This window comes from Odocoileus virginianus, chromosome 2 (genome assembly GCF_023699985.2).
Source record: "Odocoileus virginianus isolate 20LAN1187 ecotype Illinois chromosome 2, Ovbor_1.2, whole genome shotgun sequence".
NCBI classification, from domain to species: Eukaryota; Metazoa; Chordata; class Mammalia; order Artiodactyla; family Cervidae; genus Odocoileus; species Odocoileus virginianus.
The window spans coordinates 69,650,024-69,663,526 of record NC_069675.1 but is presented as its reverse complement, the minus strand read 5'-3'; the positions used below and the strand labels follow the sequence as shown (position 1 = coordinate 69,663,526).

General features: G+C 50.9%; 1 protein-coding gene across 1 annotated transcript; it reads right to left on the bottom strand.

Moving 5' to 3' along the window:
- Window positions 1-2,015: 2,015 nt before the first annotated feature.
- ADGRF3 (adhesion G protein-coupled receptor F3) lies at window positions 2,016-12,456 on the bottom strand. The gene is made up of 13 exons (XM_070450666.1): window positions 12,309-12,456; window positions 10,552-10,612; window positions 10,015-10,155; window positions 9,385-9,558; window positions 8,701-8,946; window positions 7,951-8,160; window positions 7,312-7,455; window positions 6,945-7,141; window positions 6,384-6,563; window positions 4,139-5,521; window positions 3,646-3,687; window positions 3,510-3,572; window positions 2,016-2,864 (listed from the first exon to the last, which is right to left on the bottom strand). Exons 1-13 carry the CDS (start codon window positions 12,390-12,392, stop codon window positions 2,805-2,807), a joined length of 2,985 nt encoding a protein of 994 aa, XP_070306767.1. The 5' UTR covers window positions 12,393-12,456; the 3' UTR covers window positions 2,016-2,804.
- Window positions 12,457-13,503: the final 1,047 nt, after the last annotated feature.

Genomic DNA, 13,503 nt, shown 5'->3' with positions numbered 1-13,503 from the left:
CGGTACTATTCTGAAAATAGATTATTGTGAAAGACAAGAAACATTCAGACATGTTGGCAGTGTTTGTACTCAATGTCATACTCAACTCGAAGCCCTTTTCCCTTTCACACTTAAAGGAATGTCAGTGATGAATTGATTCCCAAAGCAGAACTCCAGATAGAAAGTTCAGAGCTTTCCCAGGAACACCTAATGTAGTCTATCCTGCTGTACAAACTTAAATTCCAGGATGTAATTTTTTGTGTTTCCTTGCTTGTCAAGATTCTATTTTTAAATATGTAAAATGGTCAGGAAAACTGTTTGAAAATCACTTTTTTCTAGTATAAAAATACATGCTCATTATAAAAAAAAATTCAAACAATACAGAGTAGAAGAAGAAAATGAAGAATCAAGTAGAGATGTCCACCCTTTATACTTTGGTATCTCTCCTTTTTAATGCATACATATTTATATGGACATATGGAATGTAATTGCCTAGTATAGTATTCTGGAACCCTTTTATATTACTTAGATGTGTAACCTAAATATTGTTTCACCTAAATTTGGTAGGTCCAGCTGTGGTTCATCATTTTTAGTGACCATATAGCATTCCTTGGGATGGATATATCCTAATTGGTTTCACCACGTGCCTCTTTTTTAAGGGTGTAAACATAGAGTACTCATCCTTTGCACATTTATCTGTCCACTTGTTTACTTATTTCTTTAAGCCTTCTTATTAGAAATACAATTGCTGCTAAATCTCGCCTTCTTGGATTTACCTCCTGAGCATTCTTTTTATTCCACTTTTTTTTTTAAATGATAAGAGCCAAGTGAACAAAGGCTTAATGTCATTTCATTTATCCATTCTAAAGTGTGCTGTTAGCAGCAGAGCGTGCCTTGAGTATGTGTAATCATTTGAGAAGGAAGACGAGAACACGTGTATCTTCAGAAGCATGCTCAGAAAAGGAACCTGCTGCTTCTATATTACTTGAATTTTAAAAAATTATAATTAAGAAAATTTAAAAAAATTAAGACTGTAAATGTTAATAATGTAAAAGTGGAATTGAGACATGATTCTGTTGTCAGGGAAACCAGCTAGGCCAAGCCCCCACTGATTGATTCCAGGACTGCTGCCTCCTGTGGAGCAAGGCACAGAAATATTGCAGTTGTCCTGGTGAGTTGGTATCTTCTATTTAAAAGAATGATTGAATCCATTTAGAGAAGTATTTGGGCTGATTTATAAGCAGTTAAAATTTGCACACAAACCATTAAGTGGAAGTACAGTGTATGTAAGAAAATATTTTCAATGGCATATGGCTAGCATATCACTTTTTATTTCTAAAGAAAACATCTTCATTTCACTTTATAAAAATATTCATGAGTGAGTTCCATGGAGGTCCAGTGTTCAGAACTCTACACTTTTACTGCCAAGGGTGCAGGTTCAATCCCTGATTAGGGTACTAAGATCCAGTAAGCTGCATAGTGCAACCAAAAAAGAAAAAGAAAATCCATGAATTTTTAAATTAACAAACATTTATCAGATTTTTTTCATTTATTTGGTTTAAAAAATTTTCAGAGTCCTGCCATCATCCTCTTGAGGATTCCATAAATTAACTCAGCTAGATGTCTTGGTGTCCTCTAAAGGCTTTTCTTAAATATTTCTTCTCTATATCTAGTGTTAGCTTGATCCTGTCATTTTTAAAATGTCAGTGTTTGTCATCTTTTCTCCTTAATTCTTGGCAGTCTGTGTTACCTTTCTCTCTACTTTTAAATTTTATACCTCCTGCTTATGAATGTGCTTCTATAAATGACTTTTTATATACATACATATGTCTATGAAACTTACATATTATACTAATGTGTTTTATAAAGCTTAAAGAAAGAGAGACCTATTAACTTCCCTTTTTCCTATATTTTGAAAAGAAACAAACCAAATTCTGTCCTTTGCCTCCAATGTTTGGAAGATCAGCATTCCTTTCAATTAAGCCATCCTTTCTTTGTAACTATAGGGAGGGAAATAATTAGACAAGAAATCACTGAATAGTTCAAATAAAACCATTTTTATCAAATATGTAACATAAACTGTTGATTAGTTAAAAACCTGGTTGAGAAAGTTTTGCTTGTAATTACTTTGAACTTTGGTGATCATTTTTACAGCAAAGGCAGGCTTATTCATTAGGTAGCCTCAGCTAGTTTTTCATGCTTTTCTTGCTGGGATAATTTAGGGGTGCGGACAGATGACTACAAGAGAAATGAGTGTGACTAATGGGAAACAGAGGACTACCTTTCCCACGGGCTAAGCTCTGGGAGGGGGATAGGGTTCAGGTCGTTGGCCAAGACCCATCCCTGGATTCAAGGACACACCCTCGGCCTCCTTGAAGGAACACCATCTCTGCCTGTGGGTCACTCAGAGTTTCTGTCTTCCCCACCAAGGAGCGCTCCCTGAAGCCTCTGCAGGCCCCCCCTCTCCTCTGCACTCCAGGCCCACCAACAGTAGTTCCTTCAAAACAATGGTTTTTCAGGATGATTAAAATTTTGATAGTGTGAAAAGGAATTTTCAGAGCAAACTTAGTCAAGGGTTGGTAGTGGTGACACCTCCTCCATGTTTCTGGGAAAGCAACAGGAAATGCTATCCACATCTGAGGCCTCTACCTTCTTCAGCCTATCTAGAAACATCCACTTGAAGAAGTCTGTTTTCCACCAATGGGCTGGGACATGTATACGAAGAGGAGTTTTCCTTTTAAAGCTTTGCTGGAAAGCCCTTTATGCACTCAGCCTCACACAGCCTCACACTCAGCCTGCACGCTGCCCCTAAAAATGCTTCATTTTCACCTGGCATCTTTACTTCTTCCTTTGCTGTGTTCTGAGATGTAGGTTTCACTTGTGGCCTAGGAAGGGGTGAAGTGAAGTCACTCAGTCATGTCCAACTCTTTGCAGCCCCATGGATGTAGCCTACCAGCCTCCTCTGTTCATGGGATTTTCCAGGCAAAGGTACTGGAATGGGTTGCCATTTCCTTCTCCAGGGGATCCTCCTAACCCAGGGATCAAACCCAGGTCTCCCACATTGCAGGCAAATGCTTTACCATCTGAGCCACCAGGGAAGTCTGAAGGGGTGGAAAGGCCCAACTGCAGAATGATTATTATTATTGCCATCTCTCCTTTGATGGATTGTATCCATTTCTACATTTTCACTTGGCTTCCTGCCTGGGCAGCAGAAATCCTAGGAACTTTGCTCCCAGCTGCAGTGACTCCCATGCGTACCTATCTTACTTTTCAAATGCCAACTGGAGGCAGACTTTCAGAGAGGGGAACAAGGGACAATCAGAGTTACCAGGAGTCCAGGATACAATCAGGAGCCCGGGAACCTGAATCTGTCCTCTGACTGGGCTGCTTTCTCTGCTGTTGGAGAGCTGGCCCTAAATCCCCAGTTTTCTCTTGGATTCTAGCTGTGCCTGTCTCCTCCAAAGGCTGTGGAACATCTACTTTTGACCTGCTCTCAGGGATCAAAGTGAAACTTGAAGCCAGCAACTCACCAAGGAGTTGGTGGATCTGGGGGGTTGGCTGCCGCAGAAGCGTTTGCGTAAAGCCTCTTGGACCTGCAGGAGAGGTGAATGCTGTTATGCATGGCCTTCCAGTGCAAGTCAGGCATGAGGAGACAAGTAGACTCACCTTCTTGTCCATGAGGCAACCAAACAGTAAGATGAAGACACCCTGAAAAGAGGGATATGGGGATCCGTTAGTTAAGGAGAAAGGAATCAACTGAAATCAACTCATTGCCTTTCAACCTCTGTCCTTTTGCCTAATTCCCATCCTGAGGCTTCCCATCTCAGTTCTGAGCATTAACATCACTTGATGCATAGGATCCATTTCAGATGCTTTTCTTACTGTTATGAGGAAGATGAATATCAAAAGATAGGGTACTGGCAATTCCATGACTTCAATAGCAATTCCAGATGTTTTACAGATAAGAGAAACAAAGCTCAAAGAAGTCTGTCCAAAGTTTCCTAGCAGTCCGTGGAGGAACTGGGATACAGACTTAAGCCTTTTAAAATTCCTGCGCCTGTGTTTTCCTGCTCCATCGTGATACCTCCTTGAGAAGGGACTGGCAGTGACCTAGGCTGTCTAACAGGGCAAAGAGCACGGCTGCCACCGTGTCACCCACCTGGGAGGCGTTGAGAACTGTGAAGAGGTAGTGAGGGACTAAGGAGACTTCCTGCAGCAGAGTGGCCAGCCCCAGCCCCCAGGTGAGGCCGAAGATAGGTGTAAGAACGAGCAGAGCTTTGATCACCCCCAGGAGGGCTTGGCGCTTCTCCACCTGGGGTCCCTCTGACAGCGAGGGTCTCAGCAGCTTCAGCACAGCCATGGTGAGTACCAGCCCATTCACGCCCACGATGGCCAGCACTGGACCCACGAAGGTGTAGAGTGCTCCTCCCTTCTTGTCCAGCCAGCATGCCCCCTCCCTCAGGTATTGCCCTCGGGGTAAGTAGAGTCCTAGGGTGATACCTGCTAAACCCATCGGGCACAGGTAGCCAAGGAGCACCATCAGGGAGAGTACTCGGAGCTTGGACAGCTGATGGAAGACAAAGAGAAGCTGGTGGGCCAACAACAGGGCCTGAGCCAGCATCCAGAAGAAGGTGGCCAGGTAGAGAAAGTGACAGAGGAAGGCAGCAGCCAGGCAGAGCGGGCTGTGGGGCCCCGGAGGGAGGAGTGGAGCTCCTAGGAAGCAGGTGTTTGCGGCCAGCAGGCAGAGGACCATGTTGAGCAGGGCCGAGTGGCGTAAGTAGGCGACCTTGTTCTGCACCACAAACCTCCACACCAGCCTGTACACGCCCAGGCACATGAGCAAGGCTAGAATGGAGGCTCCCAGCCCCACCTGACTCAGCAGCTCCAGGGTGGGGTGGTTTGGAACCGTGTGTCCCGACATGAGGATGGAGAAGGCAGTGAGGTGCCGGCAGATACACTGAGTGGTGGGGCTGGCACTGGCTGCCTGCACCTGGCACCCTGCATCTGACCAGCCTCCCTTGCCCTGGAAGAGATCGTGGTCCCAGAAGACACAGTGGGGACTGCCATCTGTGTCCCCAAAGTCCATGGTGACCTCTACCTGCTTAAAGACCTGGCCACCTGCCATGATGGAGATGGCGAGGACCAGACCAGGAGTGGCATAGAGGGAGCCCCCCAGCCCTTGCCCGTAGTTTGAGGGCAGAAGGTGGTCCAGTTTCTGCAGCACCAGGCTAGTAATGCTGACGTTGGTTCCGTTATAGCGCAGGGGTGCCAGTGAGTGCCTGGGAATCCATGCCCGCAGTGGAGGCTGAGTAGGGAAGGAGGCTCTGTAGTTAGCTGGAAATGTGGGCTCGAGGAGCTGGCTCTGCAGCTGCACGTTGGGCAAGACGAAGGAGAAAGGCTGGTCCTGTGGGCACAGGCTGCGTGCCAGGGTCTCCACCGCCAGCAGGAGACTGGAGCCCACCGAGGGCATCTGCCTCTGGGCTGGGGTCCACAGAGAGCTGGAGTTCATGCCAAGGACCTTGTCTGTGATTTTCAGGACAGCCTGCGGCACCCAATAGAGAGACGAGGCCTGGCTGCCAGAGCTCACAGCATTGAGCTGGGGCGCTGGGAACCACAGACCCCAAAGCTATCCTTCCAAGTCCAGCTCAAGACCCAAGGATGGGGAGAAAGAGGGAGAGGAAGATGGGCCTGTGAAGAGAGACTTTCTAAATGGGAAGGGTGGGGGGTTGTTCAGCCAGCTGCTGGGGTGCCTTCAATATGTGGCTCCTGAGGAACACCCCACCCCTCCGTATGACAACCCACCTCCCCCTTTCATCCCTTGGGGCCTCTAATGTCCTAAAGGAGCCCCTCCAGGTCTGTAAAGCTAGGAATGGTGCCCAGTGGTAGAGGGAACACGCTCTGAAGTAGAGGACCACCTGCATGTCTGTAGCCACAAGTGATGCACATTCCAGACATGAAGGGTGTGCAGGGTCATTGTCCCTGATTATTCCTTTGGCTGCAGCTTAGGGGTCACCACCTGGTGCCTATACTGAGAGCTGGTTTAGGTGGGTCCCACAAAGCCAAGTGCGTTTGAGTACCTTCATGCAGGTACCTTGTGTGTGGGCCTGGGGGGATTCAGATCAAGTCCACATGTCTGCACACACATGAACACCTCTGAACTCCTATCTCCACACTCCTTCCTGTTTTCCCCAGCCTCCCATGTGTTCCCAGCATCTTGCCTTCTCCACGCTCCATGGTCTTGGCGTATGCAGGAGGAGAAAGGGACCAGGAGAGCAGACACTTGGACTCTAGAAAGGTCTGCCATCTGACAGCCCATGGTGATGTCAGAGGGACAGAAATACCTGGGGGAAGAGCCTCCTGCCCCTACTACCCAGCTGGCCCCTGACGTGATTCAGAGATCTCACCTCCAGGGCGCTGCAGTTGAGCTGTGTTCCGGTGTCTGCCACCACCTTGGCCAGGACTGTCATGGTGCCCACCAGGGCCAGTAAGTCGGAGGGGGAGGTCACTGCCACTACCTGCTCCTGCAGCTGAGCCAAGATCTGTGACACCTCTTCCTCAGGCCAGCCCTGGCCTGCCTGCAGCAGCTTGAGACAGATAAGACAGCAGAAGACGGGTAGGTGAGCCCTCAAGAAGGAGAGGCCACTTCCTTCCCAGCCCAGCACCTCCTTTCTTTCTCCCCACACCCCATCCCAGGGGAGCAGGAAGCAGAGAGGGGAATGTGGGAGGAATTCACACCAAGGTCTGTGGAGCAGATACCTGCGGGCATGGAGGTTTGGGACTACGCCAACACTGGGTAGTAGGGTCTCAACACCTGCTTCCTGGCTCTGCTAGGGCTCCAGTTCAGAGAAGCTGAATAACCTTACTGCTGGGCCTCGGGGGGAAAGGACTCTAAAGCTGGGTCCTGAGTGAGGAAGGGATTGATCATGGAGGATGGGGCATGTGGGCAGCAGGGTCAGAAGCTTTACCTGGGCTCTGAGGAGCAGAGCCAGGAGCCCCGAGTCTGTGCAGCTGCTGTGGATGGGTCCCCAGACCCCATCAGGCCCACAGGGCCTCTTCACCGTGCCCGTCCTGTTCCCGGGACACTGGGCCTGTACCACGTGGCCAGGCTTGGTGACGTTCCAGGAGACAGTTGAAGAGTCCTCAGGGCAGGTGGTGTCTCCATCTGAAATGACATCAGGGAGGGCTTAGCAGCACATTCAAGCCTGAGCCTTTCCTTGAGCAGCCCTGCAGGCTGTGGAGTCTGGTTGTGGTGCCCAGCCTGGGGAGACACCTGGGGGAGCTCCCAGGGTGGGCAGTGAGAGGATGGCCGGCCAGATCCCAGGCCCCACGTACCCCGGATGATGGTGACAGAGACGGCGACCCTGAGGGGGCTCAGACCGGGGCTCTGCAGCTCACAAGCGTACGTGGTGTTGGCTGCAGGGCAGTGCTCAACAGCCAGCGTGAAGCACTGGGAGTCCGGCGCGTTGAACACGGAGGCTGAAGGAGACATGAGAAGGGAATGGTCTCTGGGCCAGGGACACACCTAGACCCCTTGGGGTCTTTCTAGCAATTTCAGGAGCAGATGAAATAGTGGAGAAAAGCTGAGTGGTATGTGGGCAGCAGACTACTGCAGGCTGAGCTGATATTTGGGGCTGGGAGACCCTGGTGTGTGTGTCGGGGGTGTCTTATAAGCTCCAGGCCCTGAAGCCGCAGTGGACTCCTTTGTAAAATGGGACTATCATCAGAGGAAGCTTGCACAGTAGCATTGGGTGGGTTCCAGGAGATCGTGTGGATGAAAGCATGATGTGAAAGTTGTCTACACACAGGTGGTTATTGTTGAATAGAACTGGGGTCAAAACAGTATTGGACTTGGACCCGGAACTTCCAAGTTGAATGGCAGCCTGTTTCCTGGGAGCTGGAGCCCCAGCTGCCTGGAGGTGACTAGCTTCCCCTTCTCCCTGGCCCCCCGAGACAGCTGGCCCCGTTCCATACCTTGGCTACCCTCTCTGGGGCTCCAGGAAGCCGTGTAGCCCAGATGTGCGCTGGGGATGCAGCAGCTCAGCTGGAAGCCGGGGGAGGTGGCACAGGAGACGGAGAGCTGGTCTGGGAGTCCAGTCACATCTGTTGCCTGCAGGGGCACCCTCACCACCTGGTGCAGCTCCCACCTGAATCCCTGGGCCTCGAAGTGGCATATGTACTCACCTGCAGACACACGCCTGCTGCACCTCTCAGCTGCTCAGCCCCCACCGGTACTGCACAGCCCCTCCTGCCTCCCCAGCCACACCCTAGGTCTGCCCTCTCCATCAAGCCTGAGCTAAACCCCAGTAGGAAAGATCCCTGTGCCCTCAAGGACAGCTAGGAGGAAGAGGAGATCCTGATGCTTTGTCATGAGCCGGTCACTGTGCATCCTAAGATGAACCTCCCTGTCTCCAGGAGATGCTCTTCCCGCACCACCCGCTGCCATCTCGGCATCATGAGGAAAAGCCCACATCTGTCCTCAGTTGAAATTGAGATCACACTTTCAGCATTTTCTCATCAAAATTCTTCACATCCATGGGCTTCTTAGCCTTTGTTTCACCAGAATGTATAAACGGAGAGAAGGAAAATGAAGAGGAGGAAAGACAAGAAGGAAGGAGGAGAGAGAGAGGAGGAGGAGCTGGAGGGGAGGAGAGGAAGAGGAGAGAAGAAAGAAGGGGAGGAGCGTGAAGGCAGGAGAGGGGGAGGGAGCGACAGGCAGGCTACCTGCCCATCTATGGGAGATGTTGATGATGCTGAGGACAGTCCGGCCCCGGCTGGAGGTCAAGGACACACAGGTCCCTGCCCGCAGAAGGATGGGGCTGGGGCTTCCTGTGGGCCACAGGAACCAGTTCAGGTTGGTGGTCTCCTGGTTCGTGAGGAGGGTCAGGTTCAGGGTGTCGCCAGGCATCTGCAGCCAGGAGTCAAGGCTCAGGGTCGCGGGGACTGCAGGAAGCAGGAGACAGGACCCCCGGAGCAGGAACTTGTGGCCCTGGAGCCTCACCCTCCTCCCCCATCTTCCGAAGCCCATCTCTCCTCACTCCTTCCCCACCTGACACTAATTGTCCTGTTTTGTCCCTGGAGGAGTGTGGCTGCTGCAGTCCAGCCTGGGAGACCCTGTCTGTCAGTAGGAACCACACAGGAAAGCTTTTTGACCCAGGACTTCCCCCTCCACCAGAAAGGAAACTTTCCTTGTCCACCTGTCTTCAGAGCCCTATTGTTGGTTAGTCTCACTATTCCTGTCCCAAGTGTGGGGCCTGTGATCTGCTGTGATACCTGGCATTTTCTCTCACCCAGAGGAGCCGCTGGGCTTGGACCAGCTGGCAGAGATTACAGCCGTCAGAGAGGAAGAAACAGAGAGGGTTTTGTTCACTCGAGGCTATTGGTTTCCAAGTTCCCAGCCTTCCTCACCAGGTGGCAACAGCTGGCAGTACCCGGCTTCAGTAGGGCTCAGAACAAGACAGCCACACGGCCGGTGCTTGATGGGGGTGTGACAGGGTTGGTGATGGTTGCAGATGCTGGCGTTCCACTGGTACCCAGAGAGGCAAGCACAGTAGCTGCACCCATCATGGGTAACATTGCACTCTGAGACAGAAGGAAGGGAAATGAGAAGTGTCTGGGTGTCTGTGAAAGGGTGTCTGGGAAAGCCCAATGCCTGCTGTCTGCGAGGCCCTAGGGCTGGGTTTCTGGAACAATCCCAAAGTCACTGCCTTCCTAGCCAGGGTTCAAAGCAGCAGAGCGTGCTGGGCAAAGGCATCCGAGGTGGGAGGAGAGAAGCCCCGGCTCAGCATCATCTGCCCCTTGGGCCTCTGCCAAAGTTTAGAAGATGGGGACATGGAGCAGGAAGGGAAGGTCTGTCCGATGGGAGGTGGGGAAGAAGCTGGGCACATAGACCCTCCAAGAAATAGGGAGGGGCTCCCCGCAGTATCTCAGACCAGGGCGCTGTGGGAGGGCTGGGCTCCTTGCACCCTGAGCTCCCCCTCCCACCTGAGCAGCTAAGAGCCATCGAAAGGCCGGGGGTCAGGAGAGGTTCTTCCCCACCTGTTGTGAGGTTGAGGCCAGCGAGAGTCACTGGGGCTGAGGAAACCGAGGCAGCTGGGACAGTCAGGGGCTGGGAGAGTGCAGCCCGCCAGGGCGCATCAGAGAAGTCCAGCTGTACGTAGACGGAGACCAGGAGCAGTTCTGCTGGAGAGGGGAGAGCTGGAGGGAAAGGAGCGGCTGCTGAGGGCCCGACATTAGCTGTCCCCTCCAGGAACCCGAAGACGTCCCACCTTCCTCCTCCCATAGCCCATGCAGACAGGTCCGTGCAGACAGGACCCAGGAAGGTGGGCTCTGCTCACCCATCACACATGCCGCTTCATGTGGCCCTCCCAACAACCCCCCTTATACAGGTGAGACTCTCCAGGAGGAAAAAGGTTTTGTCAAGACCTCACAGCTAGAGGGCTGCCTTCGCACCTGTGACCAGTGCCAGACCTGGTCTCTCTCTGACCCGCACTGCCCTCCCCCTCGGCAGTGCCTCTCCCAGACCTTTCTTTCTGCCTCGTTCCCTGCTCCCCACCCTCCCATTCGTCCACTCACCACCTGCTCCACTTTCGGGGTCCAGCTGTGGCCCTGATCCCCCTCGAGCCTGACTCTGTCCCTGGAACAGAGCACAGAGAGACTCTGAGGAGAGCTGAACCCTGCCTTTCTCTGGGGACACCTTCTTCTCTAAGCTGCTGGGGGGTGGGGGGCGGCAGCCTGGCTAATCTGCTGTGACGTGGTCTCTCGGAAGCTCCTCTTGTTGACTGGAATCAAGCGGGCAGAGCAGGAGGGGAAAGCCAGCTTTTGGTAGGAGGTGCCTGACTGCAGCCCCAGGGATCCCTCCCAGGCCGGCAAGGCCCACCTGAACCCAGGAACCTGGCACACCCTGGAGAGTCAACAAGCTTTGCTTAATTCCTTCCTGAATGCACCCATCCCTGGCTCTGTACTCACAGAGCGCCAAGCCCTTGTGTGTGTGCGCCAAGCCCCTCCACGACTTTTGGCGACCCCATGGACTGTAGCCCTCCAGGCTCCTCTGTCCATGGGGATTCTCCAGGCAAGAATACTGGAGTGGGTTGCTTTGCCCTCTTCCAGAAGATCTTCCCGACCCAGGGATCGAACCTATGTCTCTTATGTCTCCTGCTTTGGCAGGAGGGTTCTTTACCATTAGTACCACCTGGGAAGCCCATCCCTGGGCCTCTAGGCTGATTGAAATGACTGGGTCTGGAGCTCCAGTGAGGTGGGTTGGGTAGAGCTGCCTGGAACCCAGAAAGAAAGTGAAAGTCGCTCAGTCGTGTCCGACTTTGCGGCCCCAAGGGCTAAACAGTTCACAGAATTCTTCAGGCCAGAATACTAGAGTGGGTAGCCTTTCCCTTCTCCAGGGGATCTTCCCAACCCAGGGATTGAACCCAGGTCTCCTGCATTGCAGGCGGATTCTTTATCAGCTGAGCCACGAGGGAAGCCCAAGAATACTGGAGTGGAGTGGGTAGCCTATTCATTCTCCAGAGGATCTTCCGTACCCAGGAATGGAACTGGTTTCTCCTGCATTGCAGGCTGATTCTTTACCAACTGAGCTATCAGGGAAGCTTGGAGATTATTCCCTCCATAGCAATTGCCATGAGGGTAAGCAGAAGCAATACCTAGGTCTCTGGTGTGTGTACATATTTCCTCACCCACATCTCCCTCTCTCAAAATTGCACGTGTGTGAGGAGGTCAGTCTAAAAACAGATATGCTCTAGATGAGTATGTGGCTAGAGATAGATAGATAACCACCTGGGAGAACACACAACTCATAAAGTGCCAGACTAGATACTGCTAACTTTCCTCAGATTCTCTCCTCCTCTATGCCAGAATTTGGCAAGTTTTTATTTTCATTTTTAAGTAGCAACTTGACTGGAAGAGCCTTTACCTAAAGTGCAGCAGGCATCACTGGTGTTCATAAGAATTCAAATAAAGAAACAAAAGCTATCCTCACACTCTGAAAAATCAGGCTGAACTCTCTCATAAAAAACCATCCTCTTAAAAAAATATGTTACAGGGGCTTCCCTGGTGGTTCAGTAGTTAAGATTCTGTGCTCCCAGTTCTGGGAACCTGGGTTTGATCCCTGGTCAGGGAACCTGATCCTACATGCTGCAACTAAGACCTGGCTCAGGCAAATAAATAAATATTAAAAAAAAAAAAAAAAGCATGACTTCCCCTCCTCCAGCACTCTCCCATCCACCCATCCATTCATCCTACACTGTGCTGCCTCTCACACCCAGAGGCCCCTACCATCACCTCTTCAGACTTTCTCATGGTCCTCACCCAGGCTTACTCACAGGCTGGGATGCTCGGGCAGCTGGTGGCTCCACCAGAGCGAGAGTCATGGCCAGGAGCAGCACAGGCGCAGCCGAGCAGACCATGGCTCAGTGAAGCCGTCCCCAAGAGCCCACCTGCTGCCGCATGATGCAAATGTCCTGAGAGGAGAGCTGGCAGGGCTGTGCACAGATGGAATGAGAGGGAAGAGAGGAAGGGAGCAAGGCTGAGTTTACAGAGGAAGTGTTACAGCCCATGCTACAGTCAAATGGGCAGCCAGGTCACTGTGGGGCCCCCTGGAGCTCACAGGCTCCAGTGAGAGTGGTCTGCCCAGGTTCCCTGCTGGAGTCTGGGCCCAGGACTCAGTGAGCAGGAGAGAAGGTGGGGGGCTCTAGGTCACAACACCAGGCATGTGTCCATCAGCCAGGTTCCGTCACATCTCCAAGGGTCCGGAAAATACGGATTTTTCTGCAGCTCCCAGGAAGCTGGGTCATTGATCAAAAAGGCAAGATTAGAAAAGACAAACATCAGAGCTGATGGCTATGCTGAAATAATTTCTAGATAGACTGGACTCTTAAATGTAACAAAGAATCTGGGAAAATACCCAGGGAAATTATCACGGCGTTTCATAAAATAATTTCGTAGTGAGGAAGGCTTTTCTAAGTATGACATAAAACCCAGAAGCCAGAGAGGAAATAATAAATTAGAAAGTATACAAAGTTTTAAATTTGGAATGAAAAGACTGTTGGGATAAAAAGGCAAAAGACAACATATTTGTAAGACTATGATTGTAAGGCTGATCTTTTAAAAATGTTATCTATTTACTTATTTATTTTTGGCTGCACTAGGTATTCATTGTTGCAAGCAGGCTTTCTGGTAGTTGCAGCAAGTAGGGACTACTCTTCATTGTGGTGCACTGGCTTAGTTGCCCCCTCCCCCACAACATGTGGAATCTTTTCAGACCAGGGATCGAACCCATGTCCCCTGTGTTGGCAGGAGGATTCTTAACCACTGGACCACTAGGGAAGATCAAGCGCTAATCTTAACATAAACATTTTTTATCTTACACATCAGTAAGTGGGCAAAAAAATCAAAGAAATATCAATGGTTTGATAAACATATAAAACACCCAACTTAAGATATAAGATATGCAAATTGAAATAGAAAGTTCTTTTTCTCCCACTAATTATCAAAAGGTGAGATATTGGTTATCTTAAG